Below are 27,387 nucleotides of genomic sequence, written 5' to 3' on the forward strand. Positions count from 1 at the left end.
CTAGGAGGGGAGATGAGCAACCAGGTCTATCTTCCAGACCAAGAGGCTTTCAAAGCCCATGGCCAAGCCTGAAAAAGGCAAAAAATTAAGTTTGTCACCTTGGAAAGTGGCATAGTGAGTTTAAGCCCGTGAAAATGACAGGCTCACAGACCCCACCCCACCCCACCCCAGCCCGACAGACAACAGGTTAAGCCCTCACTTGTTACTAAAAGAGCCCGCATGAACTTTCCAGCAACGTGTGCTATTTCTGGAGTGTTTGCACCTCCCGCGGATGAAGGCTGAGGGCTCAGACAGGAGCTGGGAGGATGCAATCCTGCTCTTCCTTCGCTAGGCAGCAGCAACAAAGCCCTTTGCTGGAAGGAGCAAGAGGGCATGAATTTTATCCGCTCAGCAAACGAGGTCCGGAGATGTAAGCAGGCAACTGTAGCTCCTTATGCACCCACAAAGATTTTCTTAATCTCGTGAGTATCCCAGGTAGGGACCATGCAGGTAAGCACGGGTCTCCTTTTGGAAAGACCATCCTCTTTCCTCCCCATAAAAGCCCAGGCACAGCTGCATTTACCCAAACAATTGTGGTAACACGAACACCACAGCACGGAACAGACCAAAGCAGCCCGCTGTTTTTGCTCGAGTTTTATTTCTAGAAATTTGTACAAAAAAATCGGTACTCTGTAATACAACAGTCTATCAAATATGACAGATGGACGTTTGTCGTCAGAGGCAAGGTTCCAGGAATGTGAAGTACCGTCCTCTTGCATGGAAGAAAGGCACGTTTTAGAGCTCAAAATACACTCACCGAACGTTTGCAAAGGCAGGTCAGACATGCAAGTAGTGCAATGTTTCAGGTTTACACGAACACTGTACTCTGAAGAAATCTCACTACAAGCACTGTTAGCAGCCATGTAAAATAACACTTTAAAAAAGTCGCTCACTTCGGATCCTATGCGTGAGAAGGCTACTCCTTTACATTCACTGGACAGAATATTTAAAAGCCGTCTTTGGGCAGAAGTTACTCCTAAGCTTTCCCCAAATGCTTTTTTTTTTTTTTGGGGGGGGGGGGGGAGGGGGATCCAAAACACGAACAGTCCCGCTGCGTTTACCCCTACTGGCTACCCTAAGGGTCTGCAACACTGGGGCCACACCATTGCACCGTCCCACCGCTCCTGGAACTTGTCCTCGGAGCTTCGTGGCTATGAAGGAGTCCTGTCTTTCCTGCTACGTACCACTGTGCAAGTAGCACTTGGGACAGACCTGCTTCTAAAGTGACTTTCCAGACACAAGAAGTGAAGTTACAGCCACCAAAGTATCCGGCATATCGATATGGATTGAAGTCCTCTAGACTCACACATCCTTTGGTTCCCTGCACCGCGCAGGGTAGGCACCCTGCCTGGCTTTTGGCAGCCTGCTGGTGCTTTCAGAAGGGGCTTTTCCAAAGCAGAGAAGCCCTTGTGCTAGGTAAAGCATGTCTCAGCATGGCTCTTGTGCAACGTGCCTGCAATACTGCTCTCCTGGTCAAATCAGCCTGCTGCTTTCTGGTTGAGAACCAGCTGGATGCTGCCCTCCCCAAAACAGCTTGTGCAGTAGATGTAGGAATGCTTCTAATCCACCGCTGGCAATCCAACAGCATTATAGAGCAGATTACAAAGGCAATCATTTCCCCCATCCAAATCCTCACAGCAATGGGGAGTTGTGCTCTTTTGGACAGAAAGATGTTTGTAATGGGATTTATCCTAAGTAAAGACTTTTTTTAAAAAAAAAATATTATTTTTTACAAGTGGTCTAGCAATACTTTAAACACTTTCTTTAAGAAGACACATACACCCACACATGCTTTCAAATGCGTGATGACAGTTTGGACTCCTGGAGAAGATGGGCTGAATCTGAGAGAAGGAGGCGCTGCTGCTGAGCCAGTCCCTTCAGTTGACTTCCAAGATGTCAGTCTCTGGCAGACCAAATTTGCTCTTATACTTGTCAAAGAGTTTGATCAGGGAGTCCACGTACATGCTGTGGTAGAAGTCCACTTCCTTCTGGGATGGATTATCAATTTTGGGGATGGTGATGGGCTCGCCAACTGATAAAAAAAAGGAGAAACCCACAGGTTAGATTAAATGCTCCTGTATGCCCCCGAGATTTGTCCTCTAGGGCTACAGATGCATTAGCTCAGCACATCCACCCTGGAATAGCACAGCTTGCCATTGTGGTAGATGTTTGTCTGATTCCTCCCCAGTTTTGCTAAGCAAAACCATCCCACCACTAGAACCTAATCTCAATCTGCCATTTTAGCTACACAAACAGCACCAGGGCTTGTGTGCAAAACGGTGAGGAAGTCCCAGTTGCTGCCTGCAGCCTAGTGATAAATCCCCTCCCAGTTAACAGGAACCAAGGCTAAAAGCTGCGGTTCTCATACTTCCACTATACACAATAGCAAAGAAACGCTTATTTCCCTAAAAGCCTCATTTCTTTGTAATGGAAGACTCAGAAGCACACATTACGGTTGGCATTAAGGCTCAGCTGTCAGACAGTATCACGTCACCAGCAGTAGGGCAGGCTGCTTCTGATTTTGGCTTAGAGAAGGTAACAGCCACAGCATTTTGTCCAAAATGAGCTCACTGGCTCAACTGGCTGGTAGAATATGATGGGGGTCTTGCAGCCTCCTGAAGCTACTGTGGCTCATTCTCAGCTTGTGCTGGGAGGTTTCATTTAAAAGGGAAAATGGAGCTTTATAAATAGTTTTTCAACACCCCAAGACCAAACTAGTGTGGGTATATGGCACATATTCAAGTACGCTGCTACTTAGAGAAGCACACAACATGTTCACCCCAAAACCTTACCGACAGTGGTGATGGGCTTGGAGTACGGTAACAAGCCCCACGTGTTGGAAGAGAAGAGGCCACGACCATGAAAGATGCACGGAGCAAAGCCAATGTGCTTCTGAAACTTCTTCTGAACCCATCTTCCCCAGGAACCCTCCTCGAAGATCACTTGCTTGTACACTTCGTTCTCCCCGAAGGAGTAGACAGGAACCAGGTCCGCACTAGAGGGATGGAGAGGTGTCAGGACCCCTGTGCCCCTGGGCTGCAGTCAGTATTGCAGCACCACACATTGCTGTGTGCTCTTTCAGGCTGCACATTCGCAGATTTTATTGGCCAGAGCTTTATTTGCAGCACAAAGCACAGATCAGCAAGCCAGCTAGACTTGGCAGAAGATGGGACAGGTTCATGTGTTTGAGGCTTGGGGCATGGAGCTGTGCAACACAGCAGGACTGAAAAAAAGACATCATCTCCTTCAGGAGATGAGACCACCTTTCGTATGCTAACAGGACTGCTCGAGTGTTGAGGTTGCCTCTTACCCATGCCGTAGAGCCAGTTTCACAAATCCTTTCCGGTTTTTCAGCGTCACGGAGTTCTTCCCCGGGGTGCAGTTCAGGGACTCCGCCGCTCCCCCCACCACGATGATGATGGCGTTGCCGCTGCCGTTCTTGGACAAGATGTAGTCTATGCTGTCGCGGTTCACAGGACATATACCTGCAGAGATGGGGGAGACAAAAGAACCAGCTGCAAGATTAGGAACAGCCTGGATGATCCTGAAGACACCAATAAATCCTTGCAATCAAGGCATGAACTTTCTGCTTCTAGTTGAGTTGCCAGACTTCCCTGTGGTCATGGAGAGGTCATGGTGTGCTTTCAGGCATTCTGTTCCTTGACTACACAAGCATTTAATAGGACTGGACAGCACTAGACTTGGTCAGAGACAAACTCCACCACCACCAGCTCTCAAAAACTTGCCTTTAAATGCAAGATTTCAGCAAGGATTTCCGTCTGTGCTTAGCAATGCACAAGGCAGTTTTTTAAGATTTCCTCCCTCCATGTAAACCGGAGCTGGTTTATCCTTAGGGTGGAAGCCAAGCAGCTGTATGATTTTGACGGATACAAATATGAATCTGACCAGTTTCTCAGCAAAATCAACTAGGGGAATAAGTCAGCCTGTGAGGATGCCTCAGAGATACAAAGAAAACAAATAGACAAGCCTCTCTGAGACATCTAGTGTGGATTAATTTGAAAAATAATTCACATTTCCAAAATAACATCTCAAGTCGTTGCATGAGAAGTGCAAGGTGCTCAGTTAAGTCCATATTCTGGGATAAGTGCCTGGGAAGGTCCTTCCCTTCATTGTGTGCAGGCAGGGACAGGGCTGTACTACCACCCACAGCACCTCAGGGCAGGGAGTGCTCTGCAAAGCTGAAGCACCAGGCCTCAAATCCAGCGATCCCACTCAGCCAGATGAAAAAGGGACCCTCTGACTTCTACTCTATTGCTCTAAAAATATTAAGAAGTGTGTGTGATCTTCTACCCCTCAAAGTCATGGTTTTACCCTACAGTTACTGTCTGAGCTTGCTCATGCCTCACATTTTTGGCTAGCATAAGCCAAGGAAAAACGAGATGCCATCATTTACATTCCCGTCCACACAACTTGTCCGAGCTGTGCGAAGTACTTAAGGTCATTGCACCGCAAAGGGCAGTAGTACATGCCATTTAATTTTAGAAGCTGATTCTGCACATCTCATGGTAGTCACTTGAACCAAAGGACTGAAGTGATGAATGGGTCCCCTGGAATTACATAGGGCAGGCCTGCAAGCCTTTGTGTGTATCTTTAAATACAGGACACCAAGGTCACCACCTCACCCCAGCTCCAGGCCACAGGGGAGTACACCTTTCTCTAGATGGCTGGGTTTGAAGATGGAAAAACCCATCCAACTTCATTCAGCACAGCTACAGGTTTCCCTGACCATGTTCCTCTGAAAGGCTCAGCTGTGCTGGCTGCCCAGTAGGATGTGCTGGGGTCAGCTTTGGGCCCCTCACTACCAGAAGGACATCGAGGCCCTGGAGCGTGTCCAGAGAAGGGCTGCGAAGCTGGGGAAGGGCCTGGGACACAAGGCCTGGGAGGAGCGGCTGAGGGAACTGGGGGGGTTGGGGCTGGAGAAGAGGAGGCTCAGGGCAGAGCTTATTGCTCTCTGCAACTGCCTGAGAGGAAGGGGGGGGAGCTGGGGGTCGGCCTCTTCTCACAGGTAACCAGTGATAGGAGCAGAGGGAATGGCCTCAAGTTGTGCCAGGGGAGGCTCAGGTTGGCAATGAGGAGACATTTCTGCTCAGCAAGAGCGGTCAGGCCTGGGGACGGGTTGCCCAGGGAGGTGGTGGAGTCCCCGTCCCTGGGGGTGTTCAAGGCAAGGTTGGACGTGGTGCTTGGGGACAGGGTTTGGTGGTGACATTGGTGGTAGGGGGTGGTTGGACCAGATGATCTTGGAAGGCTCTTCCAACATTAATGACTCTATGAGAGCCTTGGTACTTCTGCCCACCAAGGCTCACCAATGACATGGCCCCAGCTATCAGCAGCTCAGATTTACATCCAGCACACTCACACTTGTCAGCAGAAGGAGATTATTGCTGCTCACAGCACTGAGCATGGAAATCTTTCCTCCAGGAAATGTGAGGAGACACGCAGACAAGCGGCGAATGCAGACTTGTGCTCTTTAGCACATTTATACAGTATACAGGATTTTCTGTCCATCTCCTTGTGCCTCAGAGGAGGCTTGCTGTAGCTTTAATCTCCACTGCAACACTAATATGCAACAGTGGTTGCAAAATGGCTAAGTTTACGTATTTGTAATATTTGCCAGGATTTCACTCAAAGTAGTTCATCCACAAAAACAAAAGATTCGGGGAACTATCAGCACTTTGCAAGTGACATTAAAAGCCTTTGCAGCGACACCCTCAAGATCCAGTATAGGAAGAGTAAAGACAAATAACGGCTTTCAGAAAGATAATGTTGTCCAAGAGATCACACCTACAGTCTTCTTTAAATCCAGTAAGTACAGAGGGAGCAGGATTTCCCACTGATTTAACTGTACTGGCTTGGCTATCCCAGAGAAGAAACCCTTTCTGCTCTAGGATGTGGCTCTGGACGGACACAAGATTTCTTTTACCAGTCACCTTGTGCAGATTGAAAGGGTCTTTTTTAAGCAGAATGGCTGATGCTGCAGAGACGAATTAAGTTTACAGCTGTGCAATAGTCTGGAAAGCAGATCCCAGCTTCTCATGCACTGCTGTCCTGCAGAATTCACATATTATTTCCATCTAATGCAGGCAGATGGCAACCAACTTACTTCAGATACTGCCTTTCCTGGGCAGGGGCATGCATCCTTTCTACACCACATCTGAGTAGCTTTCTTCTCCCTCACTTAATTAAGGCAGTAGTCTAGAAACAGTCAAATGCTGCTGCTTCCTCACTTTTCCCAGCCATGAGGTAAGATTCAGCCAGAAGACTGAATTAAGATACCTGTTTTAAGTACATTTATTGATGATAAATAGTATTGATTATATATTGATTGCTTCAGGGGCAGGAAAGAGGTTACTGCATTGCTCAGGTCATGGTCTTTTAAAGGCTTACTCCCTCGTCTCTTCCTAACTCTTGAGCACCCTTACTCTAAGAGGGAAGATGAGGCCAAGAGCTGTTTCTGGAGGTTATCAACACTACTTCCTCTGCCCAGGAAGGCCTATGAACTGTCCATCATTAAAATAGTGGAGTCCATTAAAAAATAATTAAACAAAACCCAACAACACCTAATAATGTCATTCAGCAATTTATGTCACTGCCTATTCTCTGTGACCCACCTGTAGGAATATACCTAGGCTCTTCTGAGCAGCTGAAACCACGGAATAACCCAAAATCTGTTGGTCTGTCAGGCATCTAAAACCACTTGGATGAAGAGGGCATCTACCACCACCATGAAGGCTGGCTTCATGCCACCTCATGCCATGAGACCCAGGAGCTCACGTTTCAAAGACTAGGGAATTCTTGATATTTTCACATAGCACAACTTTATCTACCAATACCTCCTACTACCAACTAGGATGACTCGTTTTACACAGTTGTGGCCGTGAAAGATGTAGACAACTACCAGGTATCTTTAGTATGCCTTTGTTCAGAGTATTTTTGAACTAAGGATGAATGCAGAGAAGCAGCAGCCCTCGATGCATTTATTCACAGCTTCCTCTTGACAGCTATGGAAGCAATGTTTGTGTGATGCTACAAAGAAAAAGGGGTTGTGCAGGTTTCTCCCACAATTTTTCACTTGAATTATAGAATACTTTGGGTTAGAAGGGACCTTAAAGATCATCTAGTTCCAACTTCCTGCCATGGGCAGCAACATCTCCAATAGATCAGTGTGGAAGAGGGGCAAAGGCATGGGTAGGAGAAGCAAAGACCTCCTACACTTACCTCCAGACATTAAGTAGTCCCTCAAAATGGGCATCCTGAAATTCCCAGCCAGGGTAGCAAGGTATGGTCGGATCCCGGGGAATTTCTGGCTGACGCCTGTGGCCTCTGTGCTGAAGTTGCAGAAGGCACCCAAGCCCATGATGCCATGTGGATGGTACCCAAAAATGTAATTCCTGGTGGTCAGCAGGTTGTGGGTTTTAACCAGCTAGGAAAGAAACAGAGTGAGCTCACATGAAGGCAGATGTAATGTAATAAAAATTAAAAGGAAAATAATTAAAAATAAATAAAGCAAGAAGTCCCTAGTACAAGTCCACCACTTTTGTCCCACTTCCCACCAAGAACAGCCCAAGGGCTGAAGATATCACCTATCCTGGATATCAAAGGCTGCATTAAGGGTTGCAAGTTAGACATTGGCTCCTAAAACTGAGCAAGCAGAATAAACAGAACGATCTTAGTCACTAAGAGGACAGGCAGCCAAGCAGGAACAAAGGCTGGTTGCAGTAGGCTGTGCCCTTTGTTTCTCCACTCTTCCCAAAGGAATTCTTGTAAGCCTCCTGTCCAAGCCAGCCCAGTTCTTCATGGTCCTGTTAGCCACGGCTACGCCTCCTTCCAAACCCCGCCTCGGCGCATTAGTGGCTCACACCCCAACGAGAAGGGAAAAAAAATAATTAGTGTCCCATAACACGAGCAAGTTTGCTTAATACCTGCAAAGAGACCTAACCGCTTAACACGCCTTCTGGCCACCCTCCAAGATGGAAAAAGGCATGGAGGGGAGGAAACATTGGAAACTGTTCTCCTTTCAAGAGATTTCACGCTGATCTACACACCAAAAGAGCCAACGAGACACCTTGAGCAGCACTCAGGTTTCTGCAGGATGCGCTCCAGCGGCAGTGACCGTGCTATTTGGGGTTGTGCAATGTTCCTAACCTAATATTCCCTCCTGTTTTCACACCACGGACGCTCTGAAATTTCCTTAACCATGCACAGCACAACCCATGCCCTGGTTCCATTAGGGCCAGCAAATTTTCCCCTCCACTATAAGTAACAGTGTCCCGTGCATCAGAGCATCTTTCCCTGTATGCAAGCAGGGCAAGTGAGCAAATAAAAGGACTGTTCCATCACCCTGTACCCTAAAGCCCAGAGACAAACCAGATGCTACCCTCGTTTCCTCTGCTAATACAGGAGTAGGGATTTTAAACCAAAATTACTTGTTTTTCCGGTTGCAATAATACCATTTTTTGCTGGCTGCTGCACCCCAGCAGCTCTCAGACCGGGGCAGCACCTACAAGCCCCAGCTGCCCTTCAGCACGACGCTCTGACCACCTCTGCAGCCCCTGACTGTACACGCAAAGGTCACGCTTTGTGTCAGCCCCTGTAGGAAAAAGCCTGATGTGATGCTGCGGAAAGCCGCGCGTTACGTCCCCCGCTGCCGTGGCCAAGAAGTACTTTGGCAGCAGCAGCACGCAAGCTGGTTTTGTTGAATCATGCTACGGGGAGCTGAAGCCCAGTTGCGACATGCTGAGCGAGTGCCCAGAAATGCCATTCCCTCCTCCTCTCCCCACGCTCCTGCTGCTCTCTGCAGCGTTTAAGACAGCAGCTGCGGCATGTTAGCCAAGCTGGGTGTCCTACCCCTGTACACTTCCCTCTTGATTTGGGGTCATGCAGGGCTCTGGGAAGTGTCTGCAGATCTTTGGGGTTGCAGCAGCTCTGTAGAGCCCCATGGCTTATGTCACACCTTTATTCCTCTCCCTTTTTGCTTAATTAGGGGGTGACTTTGCTTTTCATCCCCAGGCTGCGAGGGGTGTCCCTCTGCTTTGACCACCTTGGACAATTTGGGCTCCAAGACCACAGACTGGAAACCTCTCTCCCTGGAAGAGTGAAGGGAAAGCAAGCAACGGCACAACAAGTAACCCCTCCATCTGTCACTTCTTGCTCAGAGGTAGGAGAGACCCAAGACCTCATCCTCCCTCTGCACCGAGTATCGCTGCTCTCGGAGGAAGGTCCCTGGAGCAGAGGGGTTGTCCTTGTCCCTCCGGAGCAGGAGGCGCACCACGCATGCTGCCCTGCTGCTGCCAGCCCCTCGGCCACGTGCAAGGACACCCGGCTCCCACGTGGAGCTCCTTCCTTGCATGAGCCCAGCCAGACCTGTCTGTCTGTCTGCCAACATCTCCTGTTACAGAGGCGTGGGGTTGTGCTTCTCTTGGCAAGGATACGCACGGTGCTCGGGAGGGCGCTGCCTGCACATTGCTCGGTGCGAGCAATGCCATGCCTGCTTTTTCCCCCCGGAGGTGGAAGCTGTTTCAGAAAGGTTCTCACTCTCTGAAGGCTCTTCCTGGGGCACAGAGCAGGGATTTACAGGCTGAAAGTCATTCTGCCTTTCAGATTGATGCTCTTCCCCAGCAGCTTGTCCCATGCACTTGCCGCTGCCCTGCCTGGGATGGCCCATGAGAGATGGGTCAGCAGAAGGAGAGGATGTTTCATGGCTGATCCATATAATGGAGAACATCCTCCTCTTGCCAATTCAAGCCAGGACAGCCCCCCACCATAAGCACCACCCAAATTTGCCCGTGCAGCACCTGGAAGAGGTGCTTAGAGCTGCTGCTGCATAAACTCAGCCCAGGGCTGAGCTGCCAGCAAAGGCAGAGGCGTGATGGCTCCCTAAACTTGGTCTAGAAACAGGAATTTAAGGACTATAAGCACTTATTCCTGGCCTCCAGCACGACCGAAGCTTTCCTTAGGAGGCTGATCACTTCCCACTGCACCAACGCACCCATCCCAGCTGCTGGAAACCCAGCCCGAGACTGAGCGCAGCGCAGTGGGAGCAAAGGTCCATCCATCTGCTCGACCATTAGCACAGGCAAATTTCTTCAAACAGATCTAAGCCTGCCTACAGGAGCCATAAAGCCGGGTAATCGGGGTAAACAAACCAAGCAGAGTTAAATATTTGAGTGCCAGACGGACCCGAAGAACAGCCCTGCCAGTGGTATCTGCAGGAACAGGAGGAGTAAAAGCAGGAATTTACAGCTCCTCCTTCAGGATCCACAACTAAGCTTGCAAACCGATGAAGGACTGCAGCTAGCTGCATCCCACCCAGCTGCACGGTGGAAGAAGCTGCTCTCCCCTTCCCAGCGATGCAAACCAGCAGCTGGTGACCCCTCCAGGCTCTGGGTATCACCGATGTACGACATGCCCCATGGAAGCAAAACCTCCAGCTGAGCAGGAGACAGAGAAGGTCTCGCCACACGCATCTGGCAAGCGCTCGATGCCTGACATCACCAAGAGCCAAAGGTCTGCAGTCATCGCTATCTGAAGTGTTATTTCCCCCGGAGATAAACAGCAGCAGCTCCTACACGCACGGGGGAGGGCTCCTTTTTGCCTAAACAAGACCTTTGGGTTGTGGAAGGTGCTGGGACCTCGCCTGCCTCTGCGGGTCGAGTCCCTGCAGGCACAGCACCGTGCCCATGTCTGCAAGAGCTCGGGCCCCACCTGGCCATTCAGCAGCAGGATTTAGCTCCCTGGCAGCTTCCTCAGCTACTTTGTGTGCTGCTTAAAGCACTATCCGCAAGGCCAGCCACTAAGCAGCAGACGAACTTAAGCTCCTGGTGCCCTAAAATAGCTCATCACTGCCAGAGCGGTCGCGCGAAGCCCCAGCGAGCGTGGACGAGCTCTTGCAAACTCAGGCTGGTTCCCAGATCCACTTGGTATTACAAAACATGATCCGTGTAGCTCCAGGTACAATAGACCTGGTGTTTCAGGAGGCCAAATCATCATAAACAACCACACCAGGGCAGAGCCTGCTTCTCCTGCAGCTACTCCCGTAAAGCAAGCCCGCGGAGGGTTGCAGCAGGTCTAGCCACGAGTTACAACACACAGCTTCGTCAGGTGGATGCCAGTTACATTTCAGCCCGGCCAAATCCTGCTTGATCCTCCAGCCTGAGCTCACGGCAGCTTGGCAGGAGGAAACCTCGGCTCTCAGACCTGCAGCCTCTGGACAGCAGGCTTTTAGCCTCCACACCCACATTTTTGGTGCTGCAAAAAGAGGAGGTAGCTCTCTGGTCCTGGGAGGTGGCTTTAGTGAGTTGGGAAATGATCTACGAAGCTGCTTCCTATTTGTTTTTTGGACTATGGGTTAAATTTGCAGGTGGTCCCTGCACACAGCTCTGAATGCAGAGGTTGCAAGACACAAGCTGAGCATTACAAGAGCTGCTGGCAAAATTGCTCGAGGCACTGGTGGGACTTGCTCCAGTGGTGCTCAGTGGACGTGTGGCACTGCAGACCTCAGCAAACCAAGCCCTGCTGAGCCTTTACGGGCACCTGAGGATCCAGCCAAGTTGAATTTAGCAGCCAGAAGAAGACACAAGCAATATTTGTCTCTACACCAGTCTCCCACTTAACTGAAGACAGATAAATAGTTTATCTAAAGATTTCCCAGGCCTTTCATGAGCCCAAATAGAAGCTGTCATCCTTCCTGTTCTGCCCTTCAGCTCCCATTTACCATTTAGCTCCGCAAACCTTGCACAACTCCACCCCTTCAGCGACATGGGGATTACGGCCAGAAGGGGACCTTGCAAATATGTGAACTAGCAAGGATTTACCTAAAACTGCAGAGAAGTTCAGTTTATCTACCTGAAACTGCAGAGTTTACGTACTTGAGCAGCCCAGTGTTTGCTAAGCTTTTAATACCCACCGTGGGGCTGAGCCACAGGGCTGGAAGATGGGTGCCGCACAAAGGGACGGTCACACAAGGGGACCAGCCACCGCCAGTGGCCCCCTTGGCTCAAAGTCTCCAGGAGAAACCTGCCCGCTTTGGTTTTATGCGATATCAAGGCTTGTGGCAAGCCCTTAAGGTCTCATCTCCCACACCACAGCCTGCTGTGCTCTCCTTGAGCTATGGAGCCGACCTGGCAGCCTGTGCAGCTGCAATATTTTCCACATACACCTAAACCTGCCAGAATTACCCATTAAGAGCAGCAAGAGCGTGGCAAGAGGCTCGTTGGCCGGCAGCACGGTCATGCCCCTGGGAGTTCAAGTGACTTGGGAAGAAGGAATCCAGGCTGTGCCGCTTTGGAATTGGATTCTCCAACGCATGGACTCCCTTGGAGTAGGGTGGCTCGTTAAAAAGCCATCCAAGATGCCTCCCTTTTGCTCGGCCTGATCAAACACTTGCCAACAGCCTTATGTAATAGTCCTTCCACCTGCATGTCCTTCCAAAGAAGCATCAAGTTCCTCCCCTCGATGAATTTGCCCTCTGGTTACTTCTAAGTCCTTTGGCGAATTCGGCAGCCCCCGGAGCAGAGTGGCAGCCCCGTCCTGTCTGCAGGATGCCTGAACTACCAGGGAAAGTACGAGCACAAACCAGGGACTTGGAGATAGCCCCACCACTGGACCCCCAACACCCCAAACCAGAGAGTTTAGAACTAATTTCACTGATTGCTGTGAAATAAGGCTTTTGGTGCATGGGCTTCCCGGTTATTCTGACCCATCGCCCTGCTGTCCTATGGGATTAACTGGAAAACAGACCAGAGCTGAGCTAGGTTTACAAGCAGAGGCCAGAGTTAGTGCTAGGCACAAAGCAGGATTGCTGCAGCATGAAAAAAAAAAAGCTAGAGGGAGCAGTAAGGCTCCCTGATCCTAAGTCAGATTGCCTCAAGATGCCTGGCAATAAAATCAGAAGCAGAAGTCTTCTGCAAATCACGTTACCACCACCATGAGCCATGCGTTCCAGATTTTTGTGTAACCACAGCTGCTCCAAGCAGTGCTCAGGCCATGCTACATAAGCCATGTCCTGCTTAGAGTTCAGTGTCATGGATGGAAATAGTGAATGACCAAAGTCATCCCCACAGAGGATGTTAAAACTGAGTCTAAACCAGTAAATCTCATTGCATAGAGACAAGCTGGTGCTTACCCTTATTGGAAAATAATCCCTGAAGTACCTCCATATAGCCCAGTTTCTCACCCATTGGGATCTTCTTCCACCTGGAGAGAAAAAGCCACGATTTTAGAGCCATATCCACCTGGGTGCCCACCAAGAAACCTAGAGGGCTCGCTGCCTCCCTGGGGAAATCAACAGCTTCTTTCCTCTAAGGGAGCGTGACACCTACATCATTCACTAAAAACGGGTGAAACCAGCAGTGCTGAGGACTTCAAGGTACTTCAAGAAGCCGAGTGAGGCCTGATGACAAATTTGGGGTGGGTCAGACTCGGTATTCTGCCGTAGTTGGGTGTTGGGCAAGTCAAGGTAGAAACAGCTCGAGCTTAACCTCAGATTTCCCCTTGGGGGAAGGAAGGCTGAGGTGCTGGAAGATTTCAGCACAAGTCTCCACTGCTTAAATGTGGCCGTGAAAGGAACCATGCCAAAGCTCCCTGCCATTGCTGCAGCAGGTCTCGGAGCTGGTTTCTTGTTTTAGAAAACAGAAATAACACTTTCTGATTTATTCACAGCAACATAGATTCTGGAGGGGAACCGTATCTTAACGGCCATGCCCCTGCCTGCACCTTGCGAGAGCTGGAGAGGGCAGGAAGCTCGTGCATTTTGACACAGATCTTCCTGATGGTGAGAACCTAAGCCTCAAACCCACCGCAGCGATGTCCTGCACGAGCAGCAGTGCCTACGAAGCCTGCAGTCGCTCCGAGTAAAGCTCCCAGCGGGTGATGCCGAGGAGGGAAGTCACCCATGAGGAGGAAGCGCTGCTTTGTCCAAACAGGGAGACAAGGACACGGGTATCGGGGATCGATTCTGCCTTATTTACCTTTCTTTGGCGTGTTCCAGTCAAACACCAGCCAGGCTAAATAGAGAGCAGCGATCGCCCAGCAATCTGTGCACAGTATGTACATGAGGATTAAAGTGCAAGCAATACCTGGAGAGGGCAAAGAAAGAAGAAAACCAAGTGGCGTCAGGTTTGGGGCTGCAGAGGGCATTTACCCTTGCACTAAGAGCCCCTTGCCTTTTGACCCTTCCGTAATGAAGTCTTAGTCTCAACCCGATGCCATTAATCCCCAATCAAATCGGATTTAGCTAAAAAAATCATGATCTGGGACTGAGAGCGCTTCCTCCAAGGCTACCTGCTTTGAAGAATGTGCACGAACACCCAATTTTTGGTGTCTGCAAGTATTTCTTCTCTAATATATCCAGCTGCTTTACCAGGCAGGACTGAAAACTCCACCAGCACCAAGATTCCTTCGTGGCCATGCACCACGGGTGTTTCTTCCTCAGCTACATGGACCTGTTGCTTGTTACACCAGCTCTACACCAACCATCCCACCAGGTTCCCAGAGACCCCACCCACAAATACTGGGGTTTTATCACTAAACGGGGAAGAAACAGCAAGACTTGCTCGACTGACTGCGGTTTCTGCCCTTGAATTTAGTCTTGCTTGTACGGAAGGCACCACGGACATCCACGGCTTCAGGGATTTTTCCAGAGCCAGGCAAAGTCATCCTTGCCAAAATACCAACCCGAGCGTGCTCTGCGATAGCCACGTGCCCCAGGAACTGTCCCCAGCCACTGACACTTACGTAAAAGTCAACGTTTTCTGCATTAAAATTTAAAAGCCAAAAAGCTTTGATTCAAGCCACAAGGTGCTACTCACCCATGATAAGGAACGTGAGGACCCATTGCAGCACGGAGATGATCTGCAGTTGTTTCTCTACTTTGGATTTGGATAGCCAGAACAAATCCTGCAGAGCAGACAGAATGCTTGATCCTGTACCTACAGAAACAAAAAAATCAAGTTACATTTGTGTACCAAGCACAGACACTGCTTTTAGAGGCAGGTAAAGATTGTGATGTTATACTTTCAAATCAGACTTTTAAAATCAGTATCTGTGCAGTTTGGAGCAAGGCTTGTCAGGGGCTGGCATTTCCCAGGGAGTTTAAGCACCTCGGAAGCGCTGCCATCTGCAAACATGCAGCTGTTTTGGGGATGTTGTCAAGGATTTAATGGGTAACTTCACTAAAGTGAGCAAGCCTCCAGCTCCCCTGGCCATGAAAGCTCAGAGGGCGCTAACACATCCTAGCACACGCCCCTGCTGCAAACTGCCAGCTCCTGGCAGCTGTGTTTGGTAACAGGGAAAAAAACACAAGAGTTTTACTGTAAGATAAAGCTCAGCCATCCCAAATCACAGGCAAGCACACGCAGGCTGTGGTCTGAGCTATTCCTCATCAGGCACGTGCCCAAGGCAAGCTCTGCTCGCCAGCCTCCTGAAGCCCAAGACCCCAGGGATCCAAGGGCAAAGCAAACTACCAGCATGTTTCTGAACCAGTACAGGAGGAAGGAGGAGTTGAAAGCCACTAATTCAGAGTTTTCAGCGGTTCAAGTGTGGAGAAGCCTCGTCAAAAACTGAACTGAAAGGCCTGGTTTCTGTCTGAGGAACCTCCCACTGCAGGGTTTGCAGACAGCCTCCAGGAAGGAGCACCTGCAAGTGGGTTTTCCTTCACTTCTCTTCATTACTGTGTTTTACAAGCACCCTAATTACAGGCTGAAATGCAAATCCAGCTGCTGGCCTGTGAGCAAGCTGGGAGGTGTGTTCACATATTTCCCTTTCTTCCCTGTCATTAGAAGGGCTGCAGTGCTGCTGAGCAGCTATTACATTAAATGGGTTCAGTCCTTGCTCTTGCTGCCAAGGCATGCCACTGCTGGTGGTGGGGACCACAAGTGCTCACGCAGTAAGAATCTGGTTGAGAAGAGCCTCTAGAGCTTTGGTAGCTTCTACAAAGAAAGCTTCACCAATGCTTTAAATATGCAAAACACCTCTGCCATCTTCGCTAACTCTTGCTGGTAGTGTAGGCAGCAGGATTAAGGCAGTGTGGCTGCACCTGCAGATCTCCTGCCCCAGGCTTCCAGCTCCTGCTGCTGCTCCTCTTCAGTGCCTCTCAGCCTGCACATGGTCCTGAGGGCTGGGAGCTGCCTTCCCGAGCATTTCTGCTACTAAAGGACACCATCAGGGAGCTGCAGCCTAAATTCAGTGCCAGCTCACCCCTGCCTAGGTGATATTTAGCCTGGATTTCCACCTGAACTCAGTATTGAGCAAGCTGCATCTCTGCAGTTATACATTCCTTTTGCATATCTGGCAAGAAAGCTTTATCTTTGTCCTAGCAATAATTAAACCCATTTCCCAGGTGAGGTCAAGGATGCTGTCACCAGTACCTTTCTCTTCACAGTGAAGAGCTTCCCAGCTAGAAGGGAATGCAATGAGGTCTGGCCAGCCTGTTTCCAGGAGCAGAGCTTTCAGGGATACAGCCGGTGACACCACTACATCCTCAAAATAAGCCCAGAGTCTTAGAGCTGGTTTGTGCCCCATAATAAAAGCCCAGCTCCATGTAATTGATCCCTCCAGCACCTGCAGTTACAGCACTGAAACATCTTTGGACCGAGGAACCCAACACTCCAGCCCTGGATTGCCTAAATCCCCTTCCCCTGGAGCAAACAACTGTTTAACCCTCCAAATGCATTTGGACTGCAGCATTTTCTAGATGCTTAACAAATTGTAGGCATTGCTAGCCCCACAAATAGAGCAGATTGGGTAGCTTAAGTCAATCTCATCTCATTTCTTGAGCCACATCAAGCATTCAGCTCCTGCAGAGGGAAGGCAGAGGCTCGACAGCTCTGAGCAGGCTGCTGAGCACCTGCCTTGGACAAGTGGTGCCCTGGGGCAGCTATTTGCTGAAAGCAAAAACATCCTCAGGCTTCCCAATGCCAGAAAATCCAGTAGATACCACGGGCATCCACGTTACATTAACACTAAATTCCTGGTTAAGGACAAGGAGGCTTCACACGTGGGGTTTGCAGCCCCCAGCTCCTTTCTGCCAGCCTCAGCAGCCAGCAGGCGTGCTGGAGAAGACGATCCGGACCAGGCGAGGAGCAAAAGAGCTTTGGCAAATTAGAAACGTGGCTTTGGGACTAAACCCAGGGAAAAAAAAAACCCACACTGGTACCTGGGTGCTGCTCTTGAAGGAAACCCCTTCCTTCCCAGGAAGGCCAACACCCAGCACTGTTCACAAATTAAAGACCCAAAGGGTAAACGAGCGAAGGAGATACAATTTCTCTAATCATCAGGGGGCTCATTAGCTTCATAACCAAGTTTAATGAGGCCTATTAGACATACCCATGATGAACCTTGAGGCAGAACACCTCCCAGCCTTTGGCATCCATCCACATCAGTCCTTTCCCCAGGGAAGATATTTAATCCTGAGGCAACGAAGCCCCCCCCCATCTTCCTCTGCCGCCACCCCCAGCACCTTTTCCAGCTCTCCTGGTGGATGGTGGCCTGTTCTAGAACGGGGCAGCCTCCTGTTGGGGCTCACACCCCTGGCAACCCTTTCCTATGCAGCAGAGATCCCAACGCCACCATCCCTGGCTGCTCCCTTGGTGGCAGCTCGGGAGGATGCTACGCGGTGAGACGGCCAAAAAAAGTGACTTCTCCTGAAGACACCTCGCTGCTGCTGAGTGGTAGCAGCCTTCCAGGGAAGCTCAGGGCTCTTAGGCAGCCACCTCCCAGCTGGTGATGGGCTGAGTGCATTTATTTAATTCCAGAAGCACTCAGGAGATGCTACCAAGGGGCTCCTGGAGGCAGCGAAGGGTTTGGCCGAGGAGGGACAGACCTGCAGCACGGACACAGCCAGGGGCAGCATCTGGAGTGCTTCCACCACAGTTAATTGCAGATCAAGCACTGCAATTTATCCAGGCACCGAGGCAGACCCAAAGGCTCCAGGAGAGGAAATAAACACGACTCGGCACGTGGGCACCAGAAAACCCAGCCCACAGCACTCGGGCTGAGTTAGATGAGAGGAAGCAGAAGAGTTACAGATACAGCCTGGCTTTTACCAAGCTCTTGGGGTGTTTTTAACCACGATGTTTACAAGACACCGTGCATGTTAACTCTCAGCCAGGAGTTACACTGCAGCCCCCAGCTTGTTCGGATCAAAACCGTGGCTGAGCGTAAGGTGCAAGTGGAGGTTTGGGGCTACAACTTCAGCAACGAACCTGACATCGGAGGCAAAGCAAAGTTAAACAAACCAACACTAGGACACTTGAGAGGAGCCAGCCTCCTGTCTGAGAGCATGAGCCTGCACAGAAGGCTGCTAAATCCAATGTGATGTCTGTAAAAATCCCCTCGAGCAACAGAAGCTGCTCCAGGGCTGGGCTGATTCAGCTGCCTGCTGCAGGACACAAGATCTTTGCTCTTCCAGCCTCGTTGCTTCCCCATCTACCACCACAAGCCTTTGCTACGGAAAGCCAGCGTGGGGAGCAGTTATCCTGTCCTGTTTTATATGTGCACCTAAATAATCCTGCATTAGCTGCAGCAAATAATGCCTCTGGAGGTCAGCAGCAGAGCTAGTGGGGACGTGTGACAGCACAATTTATGCCAGGCCCACCAGAAGGGAGCTGGGATCCTTGCAGGGGGAATAAAATAGCTTGCTGTGACACTCATCCAGCAGTGGATCCGTATCCCCTGGTGGCCCTGAGCTTGGCTTTGGGTCCAAGCAGCCACAGCTGGGGGTGAAGGGAGGAAACAAGGAGAGAAGACTCAAAGCAGGCAGTGGTTGGAGGTGGGGGTTAATCCAACATGACTTGGCCAGGAGAGGGGAAAGGAACATGCTACTACATCGCATCGGTGTGCCCAGGAAGGAGAGGAGGTGACATGAGATAAGGACAGACCCTTAAGGACAACCTCGAGTGCCCTGATCACACTAGCATCCCTCCTGAGAGCCAGCAACCCCTCGCTGCCCTGCCAGAGAAGTGGGGCAGCACCTCGGCAGCCTCTGCCCGAAGTGGGTCAGGGCAAGAGAAGGGGACAGCCCCCCTCCCACCCAGTCTAAGGGCCTCAAAAGTGCCACCAACCCCCGGGCACTGCTCCAAGGACCTTGCCATCCCCAACATGGTGCCCAAGAGAGGTCACCTGCAGGGATGGATGGACAGGCAGATGCCATCACCCAGGTTTTTTTATTATTTATTTTTTTTAAGGAAGGGTCACTGATGGTCACACTTTGCCAGAGCATCAGGATGAGGACAGACTGATGACAAGGTCCCATGCTTGGGCACTGGGATGCCACCAGATGCCAGAGCACGAAGGCTGGAGAGCAGAGGGCAGGACTCATACCACAGAGGCCAGCAGGGCTTTGCACAGGCAGGAGACTTGGAAATGAGGGCCAGGGAGGTGGCAAGAAGCCTGGCAGGCTTCTTCTAGCTCCTTGAGGTGGTGGAAGAGGTTAAAACCCTTGACCGAGCAGCGCCAGAGGTCCTGTGAACAAATCACTGCCTCTGTCCACCTGAGAGCTGCAGGATCCCACAGCACACACAGAAATAGGGAAAGAAACACAAATATCACCGCAGGACCCCCTTGAAGGAACTGACCCGAGGAGAGCTAAGGCAGCTTTCCACCACTAAGCAGGATTAGCTAGAGATGAGGCCAATCGCTGTCCCTAAACCACGCTCCGTTTTGCATTATGCACGTGTCCCAGATCCATCCTTAACACATAACGGGGCGGCCGCTGAGGGCTCGGGTCAGCCCTACATATTTTATAGGTCTCCTGAATGATTTATCCTCCGCGGCGTGCTGTTACTTCTCAGTTTAACTGTTGGCTTGCCGTTAATTCCTGCCTCATCCTGCTCATTGCTCAAAGGAGCTAAGTTGCTTTAGGGACTGGAGGTGGGTATGGGAAAGGCACACAGATCTTCTCCCAGTCAGTTCGTGGCTGATCCTACAGTCGGCACCCCCAACATCACCGGGTGCCAACTCTTTGGCATAGTTCTGCACCCACACGCAGGGCTGGGCAGGACACGGGGCAAAAAGAAAAACAAGAGCAGAGGGCTTAATTCCCCAAGGTTCGGGTCCTCCCAGCCCTGCGAAGGATTTTGCTCAAGCAACAAGCTTTGCACAGGTCTCTGCAGCCCAGGAGGAATTACCGGTTTGCTCTTGCAGCCTTTTGCAGCACAGGGAGTGCTCGGGGAGCTTCCGCAAAAACCCTCCTGCAAAAAAAAAAAAAAAGCCTGGCTGCTTGCAAGCCCTGATGGTCCTCCAGGAGATCAGAGGAGGGCTACGAGCCCTTGCCGAGCAAACCCTGGTGAGTTTCCAACTGCAAAATCTCTAGGGCTGCCCCATGCTTTCCTCTGCAGCCGGCAGCAGGAAGCGTTGGGTGTCTGCAGGGTGTCGCCGCCGCCACCCAGCTCGCCGAGGAAGTCACCGTGGGTGCAAAAGCAAAGTAATAATAATAATAATAAAAAACCCTCTCTGCTGCGCTTTGCAACCTAAACCCTTGCTTCCCCACGGAGCGCTGAACCCCTCGTTGCAAAGCACTAACAAATCGCGACGCTTTTTTTAAATTCTTATTGCCTTTATTTTGATTTAAACCTGTTGACGGGAGCGCCAGCGTTACAGAACCGGGCTGAATTCGTTGCTGCACACTCAGCCCTGCCGGCAGCGCTGATAAAGCCACACTTCCCTTCCCACCGCCACCAGCAGAAAAAATAAAAAATAAATAAAAAATAAAAGAGGAAAGGCCTGTTTCGAAGCAACTTTGCAGGGTGCAGTCTCCCTTAGATAAAGCAGCCCCGGTTTTCGCAGCAGCCTCAGGAAAGCAGCCCGGCTCCCTGAGATCCCTTAAAAGCAAAACTGCGGGGGGGAGCTGCCGCAGGGAGCCCCCCCCAGGCATTGCACAGCGCTTTTTCCCGTCCCCCTTCTTAAAAAAAGCAACCCTGCAGGAAGGTAGAAGACGGAGAGGGTCCCTAAAATCATCGCTGAGCCCCGCATCGTCCCCCCGGCAGCATCCCCTCGGCCCCGACCCCCCTTTTCGCCCCCCCGGTACCTCGCAGCACCCCCGAGTAGGCGGCGATGATGGTCTTCATCGCGGGGCCGGGCTCAGGTGCTGGCCGAGCCCATGGGATGGAGGCAGAGGGGGCTGGAGGGGATTTCTGGGGGAGCCCGGTGCCGCCGGGGCGTGGGGAAGGCGCCGGGAGCGCATCCCTATATAGCCCCGGCAGGAGGAGGAGGAGGAGGAGGAGGAGGAGGAGGGGGAGGAGGGAGGGGGGGGGGGGGCCGCCCCCCCCGCGCCCCGGGGGGCTTGGGGGGGGGGGGGAGCACCCTGACCCCAAGGTTTTTTCCCCTCTCTGCTTCATTCCCCCAGCCACCAGCCCCGTATCGGGGGGGAAATCCCCCAAGCCCCCCATTAGCGGGGTGCATGTTGGGGTTTTGGGGTCCCTTTCTCGCTCCCGTGCTCCCCCTGCCCTGCTCTGTGCTGATTTTAGGGTCCCCAGCAGGATTTGGGAGATCTGAATTCCTGGAAGGATCACAAAATTAAGAGAAAATCCTAGAAATGTGCTTATTGGCAGCCCTCTGGGGTTTCATTAAGCGGATGAGAGCCTGCAGGTATGCCCAAGCCACCCCAAAAGCCTTGTTTTGTTCTCCTAATGGGGAATTTTAAGGAATTTTACGGATCCACTGCGGAGTTATGCATCCATAACCATCCAGGTGTTATTTAGGAATTAAGATACTAACTTAACTCGCCTGCTGAGCCATTTCTATGTATTCTTACAGATGGGGCCAGGTCAGTCTGTCCCAGATCCCACAAAATAAAACTAGATTCCCTATGATGGGGTCATGCCTGGCCCTGTTGTTAAAAGGCGGTTTTGCTTCACTGCTGGAACAGGCTTATGCCCCTCCTCAACCTCATTTCATCATTAAACATTTGGAAGAAATAAAACCAACCTGCATCTGAGAAGCGCTTTGAGATACTTCAAGGAAAACCCCATTGAAGGCAATGAGCGTTTGTGGGCTCCCTGTGTACTGGAGACAGATAATAAAAATCACCCAGACACCCCCAAAAATGCTTCAGCTTTTGCCTGCCTTTGTCAGGTTTGTGCCCTGCTGAGGCAGCACTTTGTCCTGTGGCTCCCGGTGTTGCCGCTGCAAAACCACCACTTTTTGGCCCAAAGAGACAAGTCCACCAAGCGTTTCATAAAAATTCATATTTCCAGCCAACTCTCAGCTGTGGAGAGCTTAAATTGCAGATTCAGAGGTGAAAAAAGTTTTTTTGTTGTTGTTTGTTTGCTTTTCTCAATCCCCTCTTTCAGAGTTGATCTGGCCAGGGACTTGTTTGCTCCCCATTTGGCCGAGGAACGTCTTCCAAGGGTTGTAATGGCCTGTCGAAATCAGCACAAAAATGGAAAATTACGAGAGCCTGTCTGTAGAAAGGGTCTTGCCCAAGAGCTCTTGGATAAGAGCTCCAAAGGGGAGCCCAGAATAGAAAGAAATCACCGACTAAAATGTTGCCGAGTGAAAGGGGAATGATCTCCTGCACGTCTCTGTTGGCTTAGGGTTACCCACAAGCAAAGACCATGGTAGCTTTTCTTATCATAACCAGGATAAAACCCTACAAAAAATGACATTGCCAGGTGGTGAGAGCAGGAGGCAGGTGGACAGGTAAGTGTTAGTTTGCTGTTAGTGGGCTGAGACCTCTGCAGGGTTAAGGGTTGTCCATTGCCCTTCTCTTGATGGATGCCAACCTCGTACAATCTGGGGGCAAATTTTCTGAATCCCGGTCATTTCCTTGCTCCATGCGCCACAGTAGGGTCCCAACCTAGGAGAAAAGCTCACAAATACACGGGAGTAAAGCTCACAAATATATATTAATAAAGAGAAATAATATAAACTTCATAGTTGAATGGAGCAGAGGGTCATGCAGGAGCACCAAGGCTACCATCAGGCTGAGCGGCAGCTCGGACGCGTGACTTGGAGGCACAAATGATGACACTATATTTCTTGGGAAGAAGGAAAAAACAGTCCTGGACCCATGGAGGCACAGCCGAGCCCTGGGACAGCGGCTGCCTTCACGCGACTGGACAGGGAACTGGCGGCCACCCAGGCCCTGTCCCTCTCCTTTCACCAGCGCTCCCCTCGTGACATTTTTTCCTCTCCCGTTCAGCTCAGGGAAAATCAGAAATCGGCCCCGGATGACAGATTAGAGACACCCTGGCTCTGTTCCCCACGCAGATATTGTTTCCCACCAGGAAGACGTGCACTGCCGTGCTCTTTCCGAAGATGTTTTTGCAAGTGCCCGTGGTTTGTTTTGCTCGGTGCTTACATTCTTCCCTCGGCGCGGCAGGCATACGACCCTGTCTGTTATTAACCCGCATGTGCAGCGAGATTATTCCCAAACAATAACATCCTTTCAAATACCCTGCTATTACTTCACCTGTGCCTGAAAAACATGAGCTGTGCACCGGGTAACATGGGCTGGAGGCAACCTTCCAGCTCCAGGCACCCAAAACAATTCACTGAAGTTTTAGGCTCCTTTTTTTTTTTTTTTTTTCTTTCATTTTTTTTTTTTTTTCCCTAGGTTTTAGCAGCAGCCAAACCTGGCAGCAAAGCAGCAACACACCCTCATGCAGTCACATTTTTTAAATGCACGTTTCCTTAGGGCAATGCCTATTAAAGCTTTTGAGAATGTTATACACATATATATATACATTTCTCTTACTTTTTCCATTCGGGGATTTGGGAATCACAGGTAGGTTGTGGGATGGGACTCTGGGACTTAGAGCCAGCAGCTGGCAAACAACACAGATGCCTTGTTCCTATAGGGTTATTTAGCAGCAGAAACTGCCCTATTTTTAAAGCCTGGCAGGGATCAGAGTTCAGTCCTCATCCACGGGCCAGGTGTTTGGGTGGATGCATGACACTGCCTGTGTTTGACGTGCTCAAGTTGAGCTTATCGATCTCCGTAATTCTTCTTCCCTGGCTTGAAAACGCAGAGACACTTCCCTGCCTGTGGTTAACCCTCGGGTTATGGGTTTTTAAGCCTTCTGTTCCCAGCCAGTGTTATTTTGAGTAGATTTTTTTTTTTTTTCCAGGGCAGACACAAGCCTCAGACTTGGAGGGTTTGGGCCCTTGATCTGCTTCTATTTCCCCCTAAAAAGCACTTTCAAAGGGTCTTTCCCCCCATGTCCTCCTCCTGAGACCAGCCTATTTCTTCTGATGCCCACAGCAGGAGGAATTGGGGACTGGAAATTGGGAACCTCCCCAGCTCTCATAGCAGAGAGAGAGGAGCATCCTACGGGAAGGGAAAGCCTTGTGTTGAGCAGGACTCAGCAGGAACACACCGTGGCCAAGCCATGCCCCACCAAGGAGCTCCCTCTGGACCTTCAGGTGATGAGCTGCTCTCATCCAGGATCTTCCCCTGAGCTGTACTCATCCCCTTGCCCGGAGGGAGGGAAGTCTTATCACAAGGGATGTAGGCGACAAACCAGGTGATAAGAGCTGGGGTTTCATGAGGAGTTTGAACCCGAGTTGGCCAGGCCACGAGATTTGCTTTGACAACTCGCCAAGCTTTCAAAACAGCAGGAAGACCCTTTCCAACTCCTGCCGGGGTTATTTTTCCACCTGACATACCCATGCCTTGGGCCGAGCCTACTCTGTGCAGCAGGGTGACCCCTCCAAAGTCCTCTTCCCTTGCCAGTAGATGTAGGCATCAGAGCCCAGGAACTTCTCACTTGATCCCAAAATTTAACCTGAGCCCCAAGGTGGGAGGGTTCCTCTTTGCCTCCATCCTTCTCCATCCTTCTTCATCCTTCTTCATCCTTCTCCTGCCTCAATGGCAACAGTTGGTGGTCCAGGGAGTACTTATGGAAGTGTGGGGTTGGCTCAGACATCACCCAAGGGATGGACATAAGCTTGGAGCCATGGGAGACGCCCAGGCTGGGGAGATGTGTGTCCCCACATCCCTACATGTCACCTCCAGAGCTCCAGGTGAACCCCAAAGCTTTGTAGGACCTAGACATGGAGATGTAAACTGAGAAACCATCTGGAGGGGGAACCGAGCTACCATATCCCCTTGGAGAAGCACTGGGGATTCGGGTGGCTGTAGGAATTTCCTGCTCCACATCCTTCACCCCTTTCCTTAGTCTTGAATTCATCAACTTCAAAGCTCACCTTAGTCCCTCCAGCTTCCTGGCCGTGACTTTTGGTGTGATCCTGTAGATCCTCTTTGTTAGTGTGCTGGATTTTGTCACCCTGGGAGCACAGCAGTGCCCGTGTTAGCTATTCTGAGTTGGCTGGTATGGTTTTAGCAGCCTGGACTGCTCCTTCCCAATCCCAGAGAAACCTTTTCCCTTTGGGCTGACGCCAGCTATGGTTCAGCCACATTGCAGGTGGCAACGGGGGCATTTCAGAGCTCTCCTGGCCCATCCCTCCGTGCGCACGGATGACCCCAGATCACACACTTCCCAATGGGGCACAACAGGACAGAAACATCCAGACACTCCGACCAAGGCTATCTGCACGGTCCAGCGATCCCAGCCTGTATTTTGCCACAGTCTGGCATTGCACTGGTTGACCTTTGGAGTGGAATCCATCCAAGTGGCCAAAGAGGTGTCTGAGCCCCCACCCCGAGGCTTGATTTTCTCCTGGAGTTGAGCTTTCCACCCTGCCCCCAGCCCTTCATGTCGAACCCCGCTGGTATTATCTTGCAGGTATTTATCAGCTTTGTCCTTTGGGGAATTTGCTCAGGAAGGGGATGTTTGCTCAGTGCTGCAGAGCCTCATCCCTGGAGTGATTTCTGCATCTGGGGTGGGCGCCTTGGGCACGCATGAACACATCTCTGGGACATTTTCATCCAGCCACCCCAAGGCAGAGACAAAGAACAAGCACTGACAAATCTTGCATCCATCCACACCGTGCTGAAAATCCAGTGGGATTGTAGGGCAGCCCTTTGGGGCAGAGAAGGGAAGGGTAAGATCTCGGAGCATCCCAAGTGTGCCCACCCGGAGGACACCCTCTCGGAGGGCTGAGCACCTTGCAGGGACAGCGACACCCACCCTGCAGCCCCACATCCCACGGGAATACGGCCACAGCCACTATTTCTGGGGCTGGGAGGACAAAGAGCACGTCCTGCGCAACTCTCGGGTTAATGGCATAACCCGAGCACAAAGCAGGATCAGCTCTTTTCGGAGCACTCGTGTTTTTTTTTTTTTTGTTCACCAAGTTAAAAGTTACTTAATGTTACGGGGGTTTGGAAACGCAGCCATTGCTTCTGCTTTGAAGCTGCACGTATGCCTCTTTTTCTCAAGTAGAAGCAAAGTTCAGGCCGAAGCTGCAAGAGATACTTCACAGCGAGCTTTCCGCTGGAGGGCATTATTAAAAAAAAATCACACAAAACTTATAAAAATAATAATAATAAAAAAAATAGCCGCACCCTCACTTATCCCCCCGAGACAGATAGGAAGATTTATGCAAGTGGCTGAGCAAAGCCAGATTTTGGCTGTTGGCAGCAAGTCAGGGTAGAGCTGCCTAGCTACAGTCTAAAATTAGAGCACCTAAAAATTAACTGTACGGCTAAAGAACTTTGGTCCCCGTGCTGAACGAGTGCTGGAGGGTTCGTAATAGACACTTAACCAGCTCCACTTCTAGTGCAGCTGGAAGGTTTTTTCCAGACAAGGCTTGGCTCAGAAAAATAGGTGGTTTTAGTGTTTTTTTTTTTTCTCAGTTATGCTTGTTTATTTCATTAAGAAGGGTGTGAGGGAAGAAGGAATGGCAAACTGGTTAAATATTTTGGGGAAAAGGTTTTCCTAAGTGGGTGAGCTCCGTATTCTCTCAGGAAACATGGTGCTGGACTCTTATTTCTCAAAAAAAATGGAGCATTTTCAGCTCTCTCCAGTGATGAAGGCTGTGTTTTCCTACAGGCTTTGCTATGAACTCCTCGCACCTTTGTGTTTGCAACCAAACTGCCTCCAACCATCGCTCCTGCACAGGATCTGTCAGTCCCAAGATGATGAGGAATAATGGATGAAAGGAAAATAAAATAAAAGGAGAAATCGACCCTACAACGCAGCCTGAATTTGTGAGGATGGAGCCAGGAGTTGTCCCATAAGATTTGCCTGTTTCTTTCCATCCTCATAGCATCTTGCCAACCGTAGCAAGCCTTCCCGAGCTATTTGGGGAACATCACCCATGTTGTCCCTGCACAGAGAAAATCAGTTTCAGGGCAGGACTGGACTTCTTGTGGGTCTTTTTCCCCCCCAAAAAAGAGTGGTGTGTGGTTGAAAATACCTCCCTCTGATGAATGAAGAAGGGTATTGAGACAGGAATTCATCTCCTTCCCTTGGGAATTCCGCTGAGCTG

At 50.6% G+C, this 27,387-nt stretch overlaps 2 protein-coding genes across 2 annotated transcripts in view; both read right to left on the bottom strand.

Annotated features, from left to right (window-relative positions):
• Positions 1-8,873, bottom strand: part of UVRAG (UV radiation resistance associated) — a 114,573-nt gene extending 105,700 nt beyond the window's left edge. The window contains exon 1 of the mRNA XM_035343780.1: positions 8,868-8,873. The gene's annotated coding sequence lies outside the window, so the exon portion shown is untranslated. The remainder of the gene's footprint in view (positions 1-8,867) is intronic.
• DGAT2 (diacylglycerol O-acyltransferase 2) lies at positions 621-21,240 on the bottom strand. Its single transcript, XM_035344082.1, has 8 exons — positions 21,080-21,240; positions 14,865-14,984; positions 14,025-14,132; positions 13,181-13,251; positions 7,276-7,480; positions 3,350-3,524; positions 2,832-3,034; positions 621-2,071 (listed from the first exon to the last, which is right to left on the bottom strand). The coding sequence occupies exons 1-8, from the start codon at positions 21,117-21,119 to the stop codon at positions 1,917-1,919; spliced, it is 1,077 nt and encodes a 358-aa protein (XP_035199973.1). The 5' UTR covers positions 21,120-21,240; the 3' UTR covers positions 621-1,916.
• Between the last annotated feature and the right edge of the window lie 6,147 nt (positions 21,241-27,387).

The sequence above is a fragment of the Oxyura jamaicensis genome, chromosome 1 (genome assembly GCF_011077185.1).
Source record: "Oxyura jamaicensis isolate SHBP4307 breed ruddy duck chromosome 1, BPBGC_Ojam_1.0, whole genome shotgun sequence".
NCBI classification, from domain to species: domain Eukaryota; kingdom Metazoa; phylum Chordata; class Aves; order Anseriformes; family Anatidae; genus Oxyura; species Oxyura jamaicensis.